At 30.3% G+C, this 21,954-nt stretch overlaps 1 protein-coding gene and 1 long non-coding RNA gene across 2 annotated transcripts; both read left to right on the top strand.

The window, feature by feature from the left end:
- The first annotated feature begins 630 nt into the window (after positions 1-630).
- Positions 631-2,203, top strand: LOC136975754 (uncharacterized). Its single transcript, XR_010880824.1, has 3 exons — positions 631-784; positions 883-962; positions 2,111-2,203. It is a non-coding gene; the product is annotated as an uncharacterized lncRNA (long non-coding RNA).
- A 1,761-nt stretch (positions 2,204-3,964) lies between these two features.
- On the top strand, positions 3,965-21,046 carry LOC136975753 (nose resistant to fluoxetine protein 6-like). The gene is made up of 3 exons (XM_067270842.1): positions 3,965-4,134; positions 6,163-6,305; positions 20,825-21,046. Exons 1-3 carry the CDS (start codon positions 3,987-3,989, stop codon positions 21,014-21,016), a joined length of 483 nt encoding a protein of 160 aa, XP_067126943.1. The 5' UTR covers positions 3,965-3,986; the 3' UTR covers positions 21,017-21,046.
- Positions 21,047-21,954: the final 908 nt, after the last annotated feature.

The raw sequence follows: 21,954 nt of genomic DNA, 5'->3' as shown, positions 1-21,954 counted from the left end.
GAAAAATTTTCAACAAAATACACAGAAAATATTAAAGCTTTAAATTGAAAAAATTGTACTTTGTACGTACATACACACAAACAGACAAAATAACATCCTCTAACATCCATCAATAGAGAAAAAGTTCCACATTTTCGTCTCTGAATTAATGGTATGATTTGCCTGAATATTTCTAGAAAAATTCCCTCTATTATTATATTTTTTCTTTTTGCATTTCTAGAAGTTTTAAGATTCGTTGAGTACGAAAATGGAAAAATCTTAAGTCATGTTTCGACCGTTCTTCATATTTTTTTTCTGTTATAAATTAAATATTAACCGGAAAAATAAAAATGGTATTTTGTCATTAAATCTTACTATAACTAAGCATCATTTGTATGTATTCATATCAAATATTTTAAAAATGAATTTTAAATGTAAATGACTTTTGATAAATTCCTTTTGTCTTCTGACAAATAAAAGTGTGTCTTCTAGTTTTAGTTCATCTAACCATAATACAATAAAAAAAAAACATTTTGAGGAAAAATCGCAAAGATGCAGGAAGTTTGCATAATTTTTCCATAAATATTATGTGTTGAAATTGATTTCATCTTGTATGCGATAAAAAACGATAATTGTTTTTTATAGATTAACACTACCGGCGTTATGTATTTTGGCCATTACAATCGTTCTACCACATTTTGGAGATGGTCCTCGTTGGGATGAAACATTACGTAAAGCCCGATACATTGAAGAGAATTGGCTAAACTACGCTTTGCATACGCACAATTTCATGCAAGATACTTATGTTAATAAGTGGTTTTATCATTACAATCGTTTCAATTATTTAAATATGTTTTATATTTTCTTTACTAGAAATTTAAAATATCTACATTTTGTGTGTAGGTAAACACTCATTTATGGTTCCTCAGCGTTTTATGTCAGCAGAGTATTCCTGCTGTACTTTTGCTTTTCTTGTACAATAGGTAAGTTTACGTATTAATTTTATATAGCATACATCATTGCGTTCATACTAAAAATATGTAGTCCTACACTATAATGAAAATTTCTTACGCTATGTACATTTTCTTTATATACGACAGTTCGTATGTTCGTTCAGTTTTAGACACTAAGAAGACTTTCTTCTCTATATCCATTATGGATTTAGGCAGGCCCACAATTGGAGAGACCTGGTAGTGAAGAACGGGACGCTATATATTCGAGACTTCACACTCATAAAAATCCATGGGATAATTCACAATACTCGATCCTGCATTCCCATTGCAGAATTCTTAATCTTCTCGAAAATCAAAATTACGATCTCGGATTACGTATATTGAATAAAAAACAGTTGTTGCAGATTTGAAAAAGAGAACAGTTTTAGTTTTTTTTCTTCGTCTGTTCAAATTAAATTAAGAAATACAAACGTAAAATAAAAAATTGTAATTTGAATGTAATTTGTAAATTACGCATGCAGTTTAAGATCTGTAAAAAATATTTAAAATAATTTTATAATATTTGTTAAAGCCAAATTGGCAGAGTAGAAAAACAACAGTGGTAGTCGTGTGTTCGCGCCTTATTAACAGACTAAGCGGTTTTCTTATTTTTATTGACGCTTCTAAGACCTAAATAGGTGGCCAGTTTACTAAAGAAAGTACTACCGGAAGATTCCCTCTTGATATTTTATTTATTGTTACCTGCTAGTCTTTGCAGTATCGTCTTGGACAAGAGAGAGCATAAAATAAAAGAATCTGGCAATTTATTAAACAAATTATCGTTTCTCGACCAAGTAGCGATTAAAACGATTTAGCATTTGATATTTAACTCCTTTGTTAATACTGATAAATGCAATGTCTTGAAGTTCATCTCCCCAAAAACGCTACGTATATATGCCAGTTTATCTGATGACAAAGAATTATTCTAATTGAAATTCTGGTTACAATAAACTTTATAGGTTAAGGTACTTGTTAATTTTAAAAGAATTAGATAACTGTACTAATATCCGTTATTACAATGAGTGGATTTTACTGTAGAATGTGTCATTCGCAGCAGTTCAATGGGTCACTTTCTGCGTTGTATGTGTCTGAAATAAGAAATACTCGATGTTATTAAAAATACAATTTTTTCTTTTCAGGTGGACAAAGATCGGACATATTTTCACAGCCCTCCTAATTCTGGCAGGCGTCGTAACTCACTTTGCTCAATTGTTAATCTCTAAAGACGTCACAATGATTGGCTACTCCATGGATTCCGAGTAAGGAATCAATATAACCGATTATATCATATACATAATCATATATTTATAAAAATAATTCTTTAAATTTGTTCTTTTAATTCTTTTAATTCTAAAAAGTATGTAACATTAATTAATTTTTATTTTTATTGTATGATGACATTATTTGTTTAAAATTTATTCGCTATTAATCTAAATGTTTCATCTATGTAAGGCAAATATAACAGAGCAATAGCCTTAATTCGGGATAAACAACTCACCATGGCATATTGAATAAAATCACTGAACAATAGTAGTTAACCGCGGAATCGCATGTAATCAACGGTTTGCTTTAGAATTTTCTTTTCTTTTCTCACGTGTCTAACACTTAAGAGTCAGTTTTCCATAGAAAGTCCTCTTGGGAATGCTTTAATCAGTTAGCCTGTGATGAGGCGCGAATGGCAACGACTGCCAGTGTTCAAGGTTTTGTGCTTCTGTTAGTTGAATGGAACTTACATATACTCTAGCTTTACAAGTGGCTACACAATTTGGTAAACTCCTGGCTTCTACATAGAGATTTTTGAAGTATCCTAAATACTATGAAGTATATACCACAGAGATGATAAAAGATCTACTAATTTCTAATTTAACTATATTTTATATGTATTCATTGATATTTTAATATTAGATTGTTGAAGAAGGTTGTACTGTTTCATTTAAAACATTTTATTTTTAATGTTTTCAGGAAATTCTTACATTATTATCTTTATAATTACACAAGACCATACTGTTCTCATTTAACTTCGTCTTTTCTTGGATTTTTCTTCGGATATTTTTTATCAGAGAAAAAACGAGAAATGAAATTGAAAAAAGTAAGTATTAATTAATAACTTATATCATATTGTCTTCTGTCATGCTGTTTACTTTCAAGTAAATTAAGATTACTTCTAAATGAAATGCTTGGCATATTACAGCAGATCAATTAATGCTGATTGTATCTTGTTTAGTTATACACGCGATCTTTAGCAGATGGAGTTACAAATATAATGTATTTTCTATGGAAAAATTCTTTACCCACACTTCTTAAACACGGAAGCAGATAGAATCAAACAGTTTTCTGCTTTACAATTACATTTACGTTTTGTAATACAGTAGTGAACCGAAAATCGGAATCAATTGGGGACTGGGGTTGTTCAGATTAGGGATTTGTTCCCGATTACGGATTATGTACGAATAAATATATTAACCTGTCCGATGTTCAAATTTTTCTCCGTTTCGTGTCGCTTTGTGTTGAATTTTTCTCCGTTGCAGGTCGCTTCGTGTTGAATTTTCGTCGATTTTAAGCCTAACGAAACTTTTTATAATAATAATCGAGGCTATTGTATCGTTAAAAATTATTTTTGCATTTTGTACAAACAAAATAAATATATTAAAGAATATAAAAACATGAAAATTATACTTTAGAAGTAAATCTAGTATCAAAAACGTTCGATTCAGCACGACACAGTCCGACTGAAAATCGTGCCGATTACCGAAGTTCCGATTTACGAGTCTCTACTGTAATTGTGATACATTACTGTATTAGAAAATACAACTTGTAGATTTTACCTTACTTGTAAAGATTATTCAATTTTATAAAACTGTTATTATAGATTCAATGTACATGATTATATAGGAATACTACTCATATTCTACATTTTTCAGTAATTAAATCGAATACAATTACGACTTCAGCAAGTAGTTTTATTTTAAATTTCAGGTTACAAAAATATTTTGTTGGATTGTCAGCATTATACTAATGACACTAGTAATATTTGGATTGCACGGATACATGAAAGACATTTTTCCAAATGAAACTATATTGTACTTACATCAAATGTTATCTCCGTTTGCATGGACAATATCTACAGCATGGATATGCATTGCATGTGTTACTGGACATGGAGGTTTGTAGGATTCATTTCGTAACTAAATTAACTGTATTTGTCATTTTCACAATTAATGTTTATAACGCAAACGAATGAAGCGTTTTTCAAACAATTATGAAAATTTAACTGTATTTATTATATTTTTGCTGAATTAAAATGTTTCGGTATTTCTTAGACTATGTTTATACACAGTGGAATCTTCCTGTGTTTACCAACGAATGGATTGATCTCTACTGGTCAGCATACAGAAATTTACACCTTATTGAAATGTAGTTCAGTATGCAGTATTGTTTAACCAAAAATGTTTTAGTAAGAAAAAAATTATATGTTATTATAAGTGTATTAAAAATGTTAGAGATCGGGATAAAAAAACACACTTAGATAAACTTTCCATCATGACTAAACATTTAGAATATGAATACATGCAGTGGTGATATTCGAAATATTTAACAAACAGTTCGCTAGCAGAAAATTTTTCCCGAACAATGACCAACAAACAAAATGGAAGTTTTGGCTAGAAATAAATATAATACCTTTTCTTGCGATATATCTAATAATCAGTGGCGTATTTGGAACGTAACGAGACCTGGGCGAAGACCAGGTAACAATAGTATATTAGCGCTGTCGACCGTTTTTTTTTCTTTCTTTCTTTTAAGCAGAGAAATTTTTCACCCTGAATGGCACTGCTGATAATAGACAGATGTCATCGTTCCTGGAAATACAATATTTTTATTATTTCGCTGTCCATAGCCTGACACGTGTTTCACAGCCATCTTGTATTATCTCGCGCGCGTGAGATTGTGGGATCTCTCTTATGACTGGATCTAGTTTCAAGAACTTTCTTGAATCGATCGCGATTAAACCTCGTTTCGGTCGAGATTGAAACGGTCGAGAGAGATTGGACCAAGGCATAGTCCCTGACATTGCTTTCAATCTAGGTTGAAATGCTCGGTGCGAACGGGGTATAAGCTCTAGTTTAGTAGTGTTACAAAGTATAATACGTATACTTTAACATATTTTTTAAAAGGAACAAAACCACTGAGAAATGTTACATGTGTTTAACAAGGTTCGGAAAACTGAAAATTTTAACAACGGGTTTGGCCGAACCTGTGCAAACCCGCTGAATATCAGCACTGAATACATGTATAATAAAATACTATATATTTTTACAGGTAATATTTTGTTGAAATTAATCGGAAACTAGAAAAGAGTAAACAATTAGAATAGTGCTGAAAAAACGAATCACTTTTTAATTTATTTTTGCATTTTTAAAACATGAAATGTAACTAATTTTCTGTAGATGTCTGACTTATTAAAATGTTGGTAATTGTTACCAGTGTTTAGTAGGCAAATTTCACAAAGTCTCTGAGATAATTATTTTTTTAGTTATTCTTGCTTTATTTCTACATTTGATGTATTAAGAGACCCGGATAAAGTAGCCAGCCACTATGTAAAGAAGTCGTGCCCTCTCTAGGCCATGAAAAATACGCATTGTAAAGTCTCGTTTTTTCACACATATCAATTTACAAACACGATAATCTTTCAGCTTTTAGGAACATTCAAGTTATAGACATAGAACCAACAGTAAAAGTTCAAAGCAAAGAAGAAAAGAAAAACCAACAGAGAATGATTTAAATCATAATATAAGAGTCATCTTCATGCTCATACACCAAAAAGAATGAGCAGCAGGATGACAATCTTGACAAACCTGCAAATCATCAAGGATGACTATCTTACAAATCGTCCGACTTTCTCACACTTTCTTGTTCAAAAACATCTCATTTTTTCAGTCATACTTATGCCTAGCAAACTTACATTCTCTTTCTGACTCAAAACTGTCAAAGTTTTATTTAAAAATTATAAATTCATTGCAGTACTGACGATAAGTGTTTATTCTCATTTTAAACCTGTTATTCGCAACAATTTTTTGTGTTTTATTTAAATTAAAATCTCATATCCAAACCTTTAATAATCTCCAAATTAATAACTGATTAGTTCATTTATAAAAGTATGTCTAAAAATTAATGTTTGGTATTTTTTTCTTAGGTATTGTCAATCGATTTTTCTCGTTAAAAATTTTCCGTATTTTGGACCGTTTGATAATTTGGATGTATTTGCTGCACATCCCAGTCATGTATTTCATTTGTGGTCAACTAAGACAACCTTTCCCTGCAACGATGACAAATGCGGTAAGTATGATATTATTCGCAAGTGTTTTTAAACCATAATGTTCACCCGGATTTCATAAAATGGAAGATGAAGAAACAAGTAGGACACATTTGTTGCTAAATGTACACAAAAAGTGTACAGTACATTCTTTTATAACTGTTTAAAGAATCCAGCAATGAATTGCTTAATTTTCTCGTCTACGTTTAAAATAGCCTGTATGGAGCCATCTGTTACGATATTTTACTTAAACTTTTTTTTATTTTTAATTATTTTAAAATGGCAAGAAGCTTAATTTCGAAAGTAGAGATGGATTTTTATAAAAATTTGTAAATGCTAATAACAAGTATACATTCGATCCTACACGATAGTTTTTTTTTATCTCCCCACTCCTTCGATCTTTAACTAAGCACCAAAATTTAACAGAATCAATTTCCCTACTACAGAAACCTACTTGGTTTTCAGAAATTTTCTACAGAAACACAAGAGTTATCATTTTTCAAATAGGGTAAACATAAACATGCAACAAGACACACCAAAATCGAAGAAAACTTTCCGAAATTTTTTGCATTTCTTGACGTTTCAGTGGATGAACGTTTCATGACGTTCCCTGAGTTCAAATATGTTAAAATCTTGGGTGTCACATTGTGACAGATGCCATATTTTTTTTTGTGTTATATTTAACAGAGCCGGGAAAGTAAAAACAAAATATGTAACCAAAGAGTTTCCATAACACAAATTCAAGGACAGTAAAGTTTTATTTATCTGCAAATTTTATTGCGTGTACAGTGGCGTAGAGAACATAACTGGCGCCCGGCACTTTATTGGCGCCCCCTCTTCCCTCCAGAAATACATATAGTTTGCCTTGGAAACCATTTGAGCACCCCTTAGCGAGTGGCGCCTGGTGCATGATACACCCCCTTGCACCCCCTTCGCTACGCCACTGTGCGTATAATCAAGATATAAAAGTAAAAATTAGATGTAACTTTAAATTATAAATATATACAAAATTCTCAAATTACGAGTGGATCGGATTACTAAGAGTACATAGTATTAAAGGCAATAAATGACGTTACTTTTCAATCTTTTGAAGTAGTATTTTTCTGTTATTATTTGAAATAATACATTAATTTATAACAGTAGTATAAATAAGAGAAACTCTGGAATAATTTGTTAAACTTTTAAGACTTTATAACTTTTATCATAGTAACGCTCAACATTCCGAGGGAAAGACGTCGACCAGGGGCTAAGAATGGCAATAACCGTTGAATCGTTCGAGCGTTTCTACGATATTTGCATTCCAAAAGCTCTTGTAGACATTAAAACCACGCCCATTTTTGTTGCCCCTTTGGATATACTTCACCGCGAAATGTGAGCGAGCGTTTTTACAATAACGAACGATCGTAGAATAATTCGCTGATATTTTTGTTATATATTTTTTTAAGAGATTTTTTGTTTATCTCTTTACAATACGACGAGTCTTAAGAGAAACGATATTTTTTTTATATATTTTTTAAGAGATTTTTTTTCTTTATATATAGATCTCTTTACAATACAACGATCGCTGCCGAGTCTTAAGAGAAACGATATTTTTGTTATATATTTTTTAAGAGATTTTTTTCTTTATTAATAGATCTCTTTACAATACAACGAACGCCGACGAGTCTTAAGAGAAACAATATTTTTTTTGTTTATATATAGATTTCTCTTAAGAGAATCAATTTTCTTTATTTAAGAGAATTAATATTATTATTATATATATAACTTTAATATTTAACATATTTTTTTTGTTAAGCCAATGCCATCTGTTGGCAAAATATTAAATTTTTTTTGTTAAGTCGAAGGTGCCATCTGTTGGCAAAATATTAAACTTCATTTTTTTTAAATTATTTTTTTGGATCCTTCGAAATTTCAAAGGCAATTAAAAAAATAAAAAACAGCGCGAACCGTCCGTCGCTATTCGGATAGCGCCATTTGCTATTTAGTTTTTATCGATTCTTTTACGATATATATATTTTTTTCCTCTTTCTTTTATTTATTTTTATATTTTTATATATATTTTTATTTTTTTATATTTATATATTTTTTATTTTTATATAAGAGCATGAATATTTATATATATTTATATATTTTTATTTTTTTATATTTATATATTTTTTATTTTTATAAGTTTTTTTTTGTCAAGCCAGTGCCATCTGTCGACAAATTAATGTGTGTCACTACGACGATTACATAAACGACGACGATCACGAATGCTGTTTGCTTTTTATCGATTCTTTTACGATATATATATTTTTTTCATCAATTTTTTCTTTCTTTTATTAGTATACTTTATATAAGTTTTTTTGTTAACTCATCTTAAGAGAATTAATATTTTTATTTTATTTTTTTTATATTTATATATTTTTATTTTTATATATAAATTTTTTGTTAAGCTGGCACCAACTGTTGACAAAATATTTTTCTTTTTTTTGAAATAAGGAAGGTGTTTTTTATATACGAAGAGATTCGCTGTTTTTTATACGTCTTAAGAAAATCAATATTTATATATAACTTTATGAGATTTATATAGATATACGTATTTTTTGTTGAATTTTTTTTTATATATATATAAAGCTCTTAAGGGAATCAATATTTTAAAGTTTTATTTAAGAGAATTAATATTTATATATATATATATAACTTTAATATTTAAGAGAGATATAAGTTTTTTTTGGTTAAGCTGAATCCATCTGTCGACAAAATATTAAACTTCATTTTTTTAATATATTATTTTTTTCTTCGAAATTAGATAGGTATTTAAAAAATAAACAACACAAACCCTCGCTAATCGAATCGCAATATTTGCTTTTTATCGATTCTTTTACGTTATATATTTTTTCGTGCGGCATCAACGATTAAATAAACGACGACATCTCTCTCTTTTTTATTAGAAATAAGAACATAAAATAATGAAATTTAAAATAATTATAAGATATGACAATTGGCTCCATAGAATGCGTGAAGTTCTTTTATGATCAACGTCGTTAAACTTCGGTAGAGTGGGATTCAGTAGGATTTATAACATAGTAGGGCATCTAAAAAACAATAAATATTATAATGCATATTTATTATAAATAGTCTAAATTAGAAATTTTGAAAAACTGAAAGCAGTTTTTTAAAGAAAATTCGCAAGAAAAAAGCTTAAGATTGAAATTATAAAAGCGAATTAAAGTTATTAAAAAAAAGTTTAAGAGTTAGTTGTAGGAAGCATTAGCTTAAATTTATTCCGAATATTAAAAAAAACTTAAAGAATTTAAATTGAGTTAATGCCTAGACACTCATCTTTCTCGAAAAAAAAATCTTGCGAAAATATTCTTACATCTATTATTTAAAATTTATATAAAGTTTTTTGAAAAAACTTACCTTCTATTGATTTTCTTCTCCTTCTTCAAATAATAATATTTTTCGTGTGCAGAGAAAAAACTTGATAAAGAATTAGCTAAAGAAAGTAAACCTCCTGTCTTTATATCGTTGGGGGGAGTTGATTTGACCTCGTTTTGTAAAAGAGTGAACAAACCAAATGTGAGGCCAACACCGGAGAAGAGTATACATTATAAGCGATTCGTGTTAAGTAATTAAAAAAATACAATAGAAATATTCAATTCAATTCATTTTTTTTATTGAAATAAAAAAACATTTACATCAATTAAGAAGTAAGTATACAAAATACGTGTATAAATGTATTAATTATATTTAAAAAATTAAAGTCTTTCGCATATTTTTGCCAAAACACGAATTAGAACAAATTGATAATTATCGGTTATAAATTTGGTTGTTAATTGTTTCTGATTACTAATGAGACTACACCAATCCAATTTATGTTTAAAATCTTCCATAAATTTTTCGGATAAATCTTGATAATCTGAAATAATCTCCCAATCCACACAGTTTTCAAGTTCTTTAATAGTTTCTTCGCTCAATCGTTGATATTTACAAACAAGCGCATATTGAGTGAATCTTTAAAACTTATAATGAATTGAAAACTCAGTTTTTGATATTGAGATATGAGATCCCAGTTTAGATAATCAGAATATTCACTCAAAAATGTTTCTGTTAACTGCTGATAACGACAAACATCATCCCAATTAATTCGATGAGTATACTTGTTTAAAAAAGTAGGAGAGTAATGTCTGCTTTTCCATATTTTATTCCAGTTTAATTTATCTTGGAAATCCTCAATAAATTCATCACTAAGATTTTTTTCAGAAATAATATCCCAATCAACTTTATCTTGAAGTCGTTTTATTACATCTTCTGTTAAATTTAATTTAGAGAAATCTTTCCAATCAACCAACGAATTTAATTCGTCAGAGAGCGAAGCTATTTTTCTTGTCTCCATTTTATTCGACTTGTTTTCTTCCGATATTAATATAATACTAATTTAATTTTAGTTTGTAGCGCTTTATATGACGAAATCAATTTGTATGACGCAATCGATTAGTTTTGTTTTAGACCAATAAGCTTTTTTTATGATGCAATCGTTTAGACAAATGAACTTTTTATATTTTTTTCATGTTGCAACATGTTTTTTATAAATATTATTCGAACTTTTATATATTTTTTTCGTGTTGCGACATGTTTTTTTAATAACGTTATTAACAGAATTAATTTTTCTTCACGTGATCATTTATATTTTAGGTCAGCCAAATTTTTTCTCACACACCCATTTTATTTTTTAGGTCAACGAATTTATTACGTTATAATTTGTTTTGTAGGTCAGCGAATTTTTTCTCACACTACAATTTGTTTTTAGATCAACGAATTTAAAAAATATATATTATTTACAATTAATGGTTTGTGCTATTATTAAATAAAACACAAATTTTCGAGAAAAAAAATGCAATTTTATTTATTTTTAATTTCGTATTCAAAATACGTTTTTGAAATATTCTTTTTGTTGAGTCCGTGGTGGGGGTCATTTTCTAGAGCGTCAGAAAGCGCAATCGTCCAAGTTAGTAAATGTTTTGTTAGATTTCTCTTCAATGAGTATGCTGGGAGTTTGGTAAGATTCTTTTGATGTGAGCACCCATCGGAAATGTTTCGTTTTTGGCTTAAGCCACGTTTGAAAATCTACTGAGTATAGAAATTTAATGGTCAGAGGAAACTTTTCTTCTATAGTAGTTGTTTTGATAGATTTTTCGGCCATCTCGATGCAAGGATATTAAGTTCTAGAGACATCGTATGGAATAAATACTCTCTCATTGACTGGGAAAAACGCGGTCCAGCGAATTGCGGGTATTGTATACTCGCGTGCTTCCATCTTTTCGAATAAAATAATTTTTAAATTCGCGATTGTGGTTTTTATGTTTTCGCGCATGTGCAGTAGTGTTTTTGATTTTATTTAATAAGCAGTTATTTCGGTTTTAATTGCTATTTTAGATCATCATGTCTCGCAAAATAGTACTCGCTTTTATTATTATAAGCTGTATAGAAATATTTTCGCTAACAATTTCTTTTATAGTTTTATTAAAAGGATCAAATTTTAAAGAAATTAATATAAAAAACACTACTTGCGAATATTCTTTACATTTAGGTAGAAACTTTTATTTACATAAATGTACGAATGTGGAAGAACTGTATACGACATTCGAAGATTTTCGACCGATGGATTGCCTCACAAATATAATGGTGTACAATTATTAAAGAACGAATTTAACTTACTGTGCAGAAAATGCGTTTAAAACATCCGTCCAGTTGTATCGTCGTGGGCCCATCTCAATCTGGAAAAACTTCTTTAGTTCGGAAAATGCTACATGAAAATATCTATGAAAAACGATTAAATCGCATTTTATGGTGTTACTCGATGTATCAACCTTGGTTCATGGAAGAGAAAAATATTCATTTTAAATGCGGTATTCCCGAAAGTATCGACGAAAATGTAGATTTAATAATTATAGACGATTTAATGCATTCTATAACCGAAAAAATTGCGGAATTATTTACCGTTCAATCGCATCATAAAAATATAAGCGTTATATTGATAATGCAGAATTTATTTCCTCGTAATAAAGTAATGAGAGATATTAGTTTAAATACTCATTATTTGATTTTATTTAAGAATAATAGAGATGAAAGCCAAATCAACTGTCTAGCTCGTCAAGCGTTTATAGGCAAAATGCCCTACTTCAAAGACGCATATTTAAGCACGACATCCAAACCGTACAGTTATTTGTTTATCGATTTCCAATCCGTCGACCGATAAAGAATTGTGTTTACAAGATTCGTGTTTTCCCGACAACCAAGGCGTGTATTGGGTTTATATTCCACAAAAATGAAGAATATCAAAAAAAATTATCATTTGTTAAATGTGCTGGCAAAGGCAACACCTGCTCAGAGAAAAGCTTTGTTGAAAGAAGCATCGCCCGATCAGATAAAAGTCATATGCGAAATTTGCGATAATACACTGCAAGGCCGAGTACCGGTAAACATTAATAAATTAAAAAAATATAAAAAATGTATTCGAAAACTCGCAAATAAAAAAATAGGTTTCCAAGCAAAAAAGAAGATTTTGATAAATCAATGAGGAGGATTTTTAGGCGCGATTTTAGATCCAATAATATCATTAGCTAAAAGAATTTTTGGATTATAAAAAAAATGGCTCAACGAATGGCGTTAGTACCTCCCGAATTAGTACCTAAATATCAACTGCAAAAACCGGAAATACGATTGCACGATAATATCCAAGATTTATTAGAAGAAAGTACTTTATCGGATGATTTGAAAGTTAAATTATTAAGTCAACTAATTTCGAGATTTAAACAAACTATTCACGCACCGAAAGAACCGATTCGAGTCTCGATGGTATCAGAACTGATCGAAGAATTGCAACCATCGTTAGAACCGACAAAACCGTCGACTATCGAAGATCAGATATCAGTTTCTCTCCCGCTGGGATATCAAAAATATGTTCAGCATATTATTCAATTACTAAAGCAATATCAATACGATTGGAACGAAAAAAGAGAATTTCTGGTAAATAATGAGCCGATAATTAATTCCCATATAGCGGATCTGATGTCGCATTTAAAGCGCAATCGAAAATCTTCTATCGTGCCTGTTGGATTTAACGAATTTTATCAAGCGATTATTAAATCTAATATTCCTAGAGAATGGATAGGAAATAAGGCGCTATCGAGTCGATTATGAATAGAAGAATTGCCCATACTTCGTTTTCGAACGCCATTGATTCCGCCGCCTCCCATACGATCAATTACTAGCGGAAGAACAAAAAGAGTTTCGTCTACGAAAATTCCTAAACGGATTGGCTCGTCTAAAAAAAAACATATTTCATGGAAAGATTATTAAGCTGTATTTGTTATAATCCATCTCATCCGGCACATCGTTTAACGGCGTAACAAGACTAATAAATGCGACAAAGTTGCCTAGAAAAACCGTCGAACAATGGCTATCGACTCAAGATACGTATACGTTGCATAAGCCCGTACGAAAAAATTATAGCCGCCGTAAAACTAAAGCGCTATATCAAGGAGAACTACTCCAGTCAGATCTTATGGATGTTCGACAATTTTCAAAAGATAATAATGGAATAAAATATTTATTAGCAACTATCGACGTGTTTTCTAAATATGCGTATGTAATTCCGGTAAAAGACAAAAAACCCGAAACGATAAAAAAAGCATTTCAAAAAATATTCAGAAAAGTAATACCCAGAATGATACATACCGATAAAGGGAAAGAGTTTATGAATTCTGTTATTAAGGATTTATTTAAAAAACATCAAATAAATCATTATTATACTCATTCCGAAACGAAAGCGTCGGTCATAAAACAGTTTAATAAAACTTTAAAAAATAAAATTTATCGTCTTATTACATATCGAAATTCTAATAAATATATCGATAAATTAAACGATTTGGTGAAGGCATATAATTATAGTAAACATCGAACTATAGGAATGCCTCCGGCCGAAGTGAAACCTAAACACCATTTACAAATTTTTAATCGACTTTACAGTAAAACGAAAACGAAAATAAAATATAAATATAAAATTAATGATAAAGTTAGAATTTCTAAGAAACGTAAAACGTTTTCTAGAAGATATTTGGCAGGATGGAGTAAAGAGGTTTTCTATATAAAAAACCGATTTTCCGACGACCCCGGTCACTTATGTGTTAAAAGATTACAACAACCAGACGATTACAGGTCGATTTTATAACGAAGAACTGCAGAAAGTCAAAAATGGATAGGTTTTATGTTACGCTTATCAGTACAGCGAGTATGGACTATTTTCCAAAAAATACTCAATCGTCCTTCACATCGAAAATTAATCTGCCGATAAATTTAAGCGGGTCGTGGGAAGCGGCATTGTCCCAGATAATAATACCTCGTTCGTGGTTTAATATAACTAGCGAAAATAATACTTACAACATAATTTCTAAAGAGACGAAGTTGATTAAAGTAAAAACTGATGATTTGGCTACACTAATTCCGTTATATCCTATAGGAGAGAACAAATCAAGTAATATATTCGAGACTATTACGAATAATTTAAAAGAATTAGGAAAGGATGGTCTTATTAAATTTTCTTATAACAAAGAAGGCAGCTTTGTGACGATTCAGATCGCTCAAGATTGCGAATTACACATAAATCAAGATGCTCCTACATTTCTTTCAGCTCTGAATCTAGAGTATTTAAAACAATGTATTATAAGAGGAAAAAATGAAAAGATTCAATATAATTCATTTTTTACCGATTTTAAAGAAGAATTTATTACATTAATCGAAAAAAATAGATATATAGATAAAGTAAAAATCGAAAACGTCGAAAATACGACACATATACCAATTGAATTATACGGACAAAGAGAATTTCTTAAATCATTTCAGACAATCAGTTTTAAATCGCTTTCTGATAAAAAGTTATTATTGAAAGTTATACGAGAAACTACCATAAAATTTAATAGTCAATTAAAAGATATATTAGGATTCGATCGATTAGAATATTTCGAAGGAGAATTTACGGGAACTTATCCCTTAAAATTAAATGCCGGAATAACAGAAATATTTGTATATTCTAATTTAATAGAATCGCATCACGTAGGCGATACTTCGGCTCCACTATTCCGAGTAATTCCAGTTATGGGAGAAAAAGATCAACAAATCGTTAAAATTTATAATACTCCGTTATTTTTCCCTCTTCGATCGAATTATATCGAGACTATAACCGTAGACATATGCACATCAACGGGTGAAAACGTCATATTTACTTCGGGAAAAACACTTTTGGTATTGTGTTTTCGTCGAAAAAGTATATAAAACCGGATTCATTAAAGAATCGGTTATTTGATAAAATGAAGCTTAAACCGGAGGACTGTATTAGTTATTATCGTTTGCAGACAGGAGGATATACCGATTCTATATTTTTTCACACCCCTTACGTTACTCCTCAATGGGGAAGAGGACCGTACTTTAAAAGTCGGCCGATTCAACGAGGATATGGATTTTTCGGATCACTTTTTCGCGAAGCAATACCAATATTAGAACACGCGGGTCGATATATTGGAAAAAAAGCGTTAAATATAGCGAAATATATCGGATCGGATATACTCATGGGAAAATCGTTAAAAGACTCGGCTCTATCGAGAATTAATCAAGCAGGTGGAGAAATAAAAGATGACGTCATTACAAAAATTCAAAGCGGGTCGGGTAAAAAACGAAAACGTCTAAGAAAAAGCGTAAAACGAAAAAATACTAAGAAGAGGAAAGTAGTAGATATTTTCTCCTAAAAAAAATGGATCCTTTCTTCTGTTTGTGTTTAAAATCGAAACTAGATTTTTTTAAAACTATTCCGACCCAGTTGGCGATTTTAAATACTACCGAGGCTATTCTACATCCCATCGCTTCGATAACCGATCAGAAATCTCCTATAGAATTTCAAATCCCCGGCTCCAGAGAAAACTTAATAGATTTGAGCAGTATTTCGATTAATGCGCAAGTTACTGTTACTAAACAAAACGGAACTTCTACTCTCGATACCGATTTAGTAACACCCGTGAATAATTTTTTGCATTCGATGTTCTCTCAATGTACTACGATATTTAATGATAAAACTATATCTACGCACGCTAATTACCCATATAGAGCGATAATAGCAAATCTATTATTTTCCTCCGAAGAAGCGCAAAAAACCTATTTAACCAGCTCTTTTTTCTACAAATATACCGCCGGATTTTTAAAACGAAACCAACCCGATTAAAGACGCCAAGAATGAAGGATTAGTCATCAGGTTTAAGAAAAGCAGCAGAAGCCAAGTATTAGATTTATACGGTCGACTTCATTTCAATTTTATTAATCAACCTAAATTATTGATAAACAACGTAGACGTTTGAATAAAATTGGAACGTTCGAAAGACGCTTTCGCTCTAATGGCGACAGCCGATATTTATCAGATTCGATTAAAGAATATTACGTTAAAAGTAAATAGAATAGAAGTAAGTCCTAACATCTTAATTGGAATGGAAAAAACATTAAAAAATTCTGTAATTAAAATGCCTTATCGACGAGTTAACATTAAAGTATTTACATTAAGTAAAGGGATTTTAAGTTCAAATATATCGAATGCGATAATTGGTCAAATTCCGAAAATAATTATAATCAGATTGGTGCGAAATAACGCTTTTAATGGACAGGTCGATTTAAATCCTTTTAATTTTGAAAATTTTGACTTAAACTATATTTCTGTTATAAAAGATTCGATTTTAATTTCACCCAACCCGTTCTGTCCAGACTTTGACGCCAAATCTTACGCTCGAAGTTACGCAACATTATTCGAAGAAATAGGGGGATTTTTCTACGGAAAATTCGCTAATATATCGTATTCCGACTACGCTCAAGGATACATGTTCCACGTATTCGACCTAACTCCTGACCGCGCGGCATCCGAAAATCATACCTCTGTGTTGACGTATGGAAATGTTAGTTTCGATTTAAAGTTCAAAAGACCTTTGCCAGAAACAGTTAACGTCATATGCTTCTTAGAATATCGTAATACAATAGAAATCGATCGATCGCGAAACATTTACATCGACTACTAAACAAGTAATGGATACGATTACGCTCTGGAAACTGGCATTAGGTGATTCCGAAATTAGCAAGACATTCGGTGGCGTTTATCCTTCGGATTTATTACCTCAAACAATCGGAAAGAAGAGCTTTATCGTTAATACGGAAAACAGCAAGAATCCCGGACGACACTGGATAGCTTTTTTTTTCCGAAATTCGACTTATTATTTTGACTCATACGATCTACCGCCAAAAATCCCGAAAATTATAAAGTTCATAACACAGATTTTCAAGGAGTTGCGCTGGAATCGAAGAATGCTCCAAGGTCCGTATAGCCCTACGTGCGGATACTTTTGCTTATTTTTTCTCTACAAAATATCGAGAAACCAAGACTTAAAAATTCTTCAGCCTAATACTAAATATTTTAATGATAACTATGTAATCGCTTTTGTACGCAATAATTTTCTTTATGGTAAAATACCACCAAATATATTCATTAAATGTAACCAATGTAGCGTTAGTTTACTCAAATAAATTTTTTTTTTAAAACTTAAAAAAAATGCGTGTTTTAATTGAAACTATAAAACATTATTCGCTTTGTGTGGGAATCGGGTCACCTCGAATTCTCGACTTTCAATTAGGAGGCCTATCTTTGACCTAGAATGTAAAAAGATAGAGAGGGATAGATAAGACGCGACTTTGATGCCGTAGGCTAAGATGGGGACTAGCGAAAGTGAATGCATATATTAATAAACCTAGAGTATAAGTACTTTCGCTTTTACCCAATTTTTTAACCCTCTCCAAGATGAGATCTCTGTCGATTGTGACGATTTTAGAAACCAAGTTTTTTACTAAATACACTTTAAAATTTTGAAGGAAGAATTTATAAAGGAAACCATATGGTTTTTGAAAAATGGGACAACGTGCAAATTCTTAAAAATTTCAATGAAGAAAATCAAGTGTGTTTCTTCCACAAAGGAGCGTGGAGAATTTTACACCATAATGGTAATTATCTTTTTTATATTTTAAAAAAAATTTTTTTATTCAATTGTATTTTTTTTAAAATGTATTTCGTAATTTTTTCAGAAACAATAATCCCCACCCATAATATCTATCACGTTAACCCGGTCATATCTATTTCGATAAATATATCATCAGAAATTTCAATAGCAGTATTTAAAGCCCAATCCATTTACCATAATGGAAAAATTTATTCACAAACAACAAATTTAAACGTTGGTTTTAAAAAAAATATAATTATTTTTTTGAAGCGTACAAACGTATAATAATAAAAATGGGACAACGGATGATAGTACTATTTGAAGATCAATAAAAAGTAAGTTTTTTCAAAAACTTTATATAAATTTTAAATAATAGATGTAAGAATATTCCGCAAGATTTTTCGAGGCGAAGAAAGATGAATGTCTAGGCATTAGCTCAATTTAAATTCTTTTAATTTTTTTAATATTCGGAATAAATTTAGGCTTTCCTACGACTAACTTTTTCTATAACTTTTTAATTCACTTTTTTATAATTTCAATCTTAAACTTCTTACCTTCGCGGTTTATAGCGATACATCGACTAATCCTATCGATCGTCTCTTATATTTAAAAAACAATTGTAAGTCAAAAAGCAACAGTTACATTTAGACACCATGACTAGGCATCTTTCTTTGTTTGACATCAATCTTCTTTGTTTCGAAAAAGAACTAACACCCTCTGCTTTTTTTTCTTGCGGATTTTCCTTACAATCTACTTTTAATTTCTAATTTAAACTATTTATAATAAAAAATTTTTTAAAATAAATATACAACATAATATTTATTGTTTTTTTTTAGATACATTCGACGGAGATCTCATCAATTTTTTTTTATTGTTAATATCATTGTTAGTGTAACTTTTTTTATTATAACCTCTTTTTTTGTTTTATTCTTACTAATAAAAACGGAAAGAACATTGATGGCATCATGGTTGTCGTCATTTATTTAATCGTCGTCGCGATATTTGTCAACAGATGGCGCCGGCTTAACAAAAAACTTATAAAAATAAAAATATATAAATATAAAAATAAAATAAAAATAAATAAAAAAATAAAATAAAAATATAAATATAAAAATAATAAAAAATATATAAAAATATTGATTCTTTTATATAAAAATAAAAAAATATATAAATATAAAAAAAATAAAAATATATATAAAAATATAAAAATAAATAAAAGAAAGAGGAAAAAAATATATATATCGTAAAAGAATCGATAAAAAACCAAATAGCAAATGGCGCGATCCGAATAGCGACGGACGGTTCGCGCTGTTTGTTATTTTTTTAATCCGTTTCGAATTTCGAAGGAAAATAATTTAAAAAAAATGAAGTTTAATATTTTGCCAACAGATGGCACCTTCGACTTAACAAAAAAAAATTTAATATTTTGCCAACAGATGGCATTGGCTTAACGAAAAGAAAAAAATATCTTAAATATTAAAGTTATATATATATATATAATAATATTAATTCTCTTAAATAAAGAAAATATTGATTCTCTTAAGAGATATCTAAGACTTGTCGGCGATCGTCGTATTGTAAAGAGGTCTATATATAAAGAAAAAATCTCTTAAAAAATATATAACAAAAATATCGTTTCTCTTAAGACTCGGCGGCGATCGTCATATTGTAAAGAGATCTATATATAAAGAAAAAGAATCTTTTAAAAAATATATAACAAAAATATTGTTTCTCTTAAGACTCGTCGTATTGTAAAGAGATCTATATATAAACAAAAAAATCTCTTAACAAAAAAAAACAAAAATATCGTTTCTCTTAAGACTCGTCGTATCGTAAAAAGATGAACAAAAAAATCTCTTAAAAAAATATATAACAAAAATATCGGCGAATTATTCTACAATCGCTCGTTATTGTAAAAACGCTCACTCACATTTCGCGGTGAAGTATATCCGAAGGGGCAACAAAAATGGGCGTGGTTTTAATGTCTACGAGAGCTTTTGAAATGCAAATATCGTAGAAACGCTCGAACGATTCAACGGTTATTGCCATTTTTAGCCCCTGGTCGACGTCTTTCCCTCGGAATGTTGAGTGTTACTATGATAAAAGTTATAAAGTCTTAAAAGTTTAACAAATTAATTCAGAGTCTCTCTTATTTATACTACTTATAACATAATTTTTTATTGAATTAAATGTAACTTGTTTTATTTATGTATTAAAACAATGAATAAGAGACAATCGCCTTATAACCGTTGTATGCCAGATAAGCGAAAGGCTGCATTATAAATCTGATACATACATAAATTAGTAAAATAGCGAAATAGAAATGTATTGATTAATTATTAAATAATTTTATGAATTTCGATATAATTTTTAATTAATTAAAATTAATATACGTGTTGTTTATTAATTTTAATTATAACGCTGAAAACTATTTTAAGTTATAAAGTCAATTTTAATTCTACTTTTCCTTTTTGCAGTGGATGATCTTTTCATATGTCATGGCTCTGACGTTGATCGCCTCGATTTTAATGTATGCATTTGTCGAAACTCCATTGATTTATCTTTTTCAGAAAACGGTTGATATCGGTAAATTTGAAATAAGTAATACAGAAGAAGAGTACAAGATGGATACTTTGCCTGAATGTCAACAAGCAAATACCAAATTGTAAACTGAAAATAATAGCCTAATAGTCAGAGTAGACACGTTTACCTAGTTGAAGAGTCGTAATATACAGGTTATTATATGAATTTTATTAAATATTTTACTGTTGAATCATTTTAAACAAAAATATTAAACACGTGTATTGCAATATTGTGTAGATGTAAACCTTGGGAAGAGAATTGTTTGATGCAAATATAAGCTTTTTTATGTGTTCTGTACTATTCTCTTTATTTTTTTTCTTTTTTATGACTCTTAGATTCTCGTAGATTCTCGACTTGATAATTCGAAGGTGCAGAAGTTCATCAAGAAAATACGTCACTTTTCCAACATAAATGACGATAAAACAACAATTGTTTGAAGAAAGGAATTTAACCTTTTTAATAGACTTTAAATCCTGTGTTATCCAGAGTAAAGTTCACAAAGTCGTCTGATGTGTTCACTATTGGCGACCGACCCGGTGCGCCAATAACATCTGATGAAGTTCTGTGTGTCCTGTTGGGAAACACCGTTGCAGGTCCGTCGGGAAGACACCTTGCGAATATTCTGTTGCTTGACGGCTCTGCTCGGGTTCAAACGATCTTCAAAACTTCTCTCGCCAACCGTCTGGATGGAGTAACGTGGGCGAACTCCTTGAATCCCGTAACAAGACGAAATCACTACATCACCTGCATCCCTCTCTCCTTTTTCCCACACCTGAGCGTCCACTCCCCTCTTCCCGCCTCAACCTTTTTCCTACACACATGTCGGCCACGTGTCTGATGACCACCCGGTGTTTTCCCGTTCACATTTCGTCAGTCCCTCCCTCCACCGTCTTCTTGGAATGATGATCATTATCAGCGCAAAAAGGGAAGGGCGGGAATCGTGTTTACACGATTCCACCCCGACACCTCCCCTGCCGAGGATCAAACTGTGCTTGCTTGAGCCTGTTTGATACCCTGCACCTTG

The sequence above is a fragment of the Centruroides vittatus genome, unplaced genomic scaffold, assembly GCF_030686945.1.
Source record: "Centruroides vittatus isolate TY-2023 unplaced genomic scaffold, ASM3068694v2 contig_387, whole genome shotgun sequence".
In the NCBI taxonomy this organism is placed as follows: domain Eukaryota; kingdom Metazoa; phylum Arthropoda; class Arachnida; order Scorpiones; family Buthidae; genus Centruroides; species Centruroides vittatus.
The sequence above is the reverse complement of the archived record's forward strand: the minus strand, read 5'-3'. Positions and strand labels throughout refer to the sequence as shown.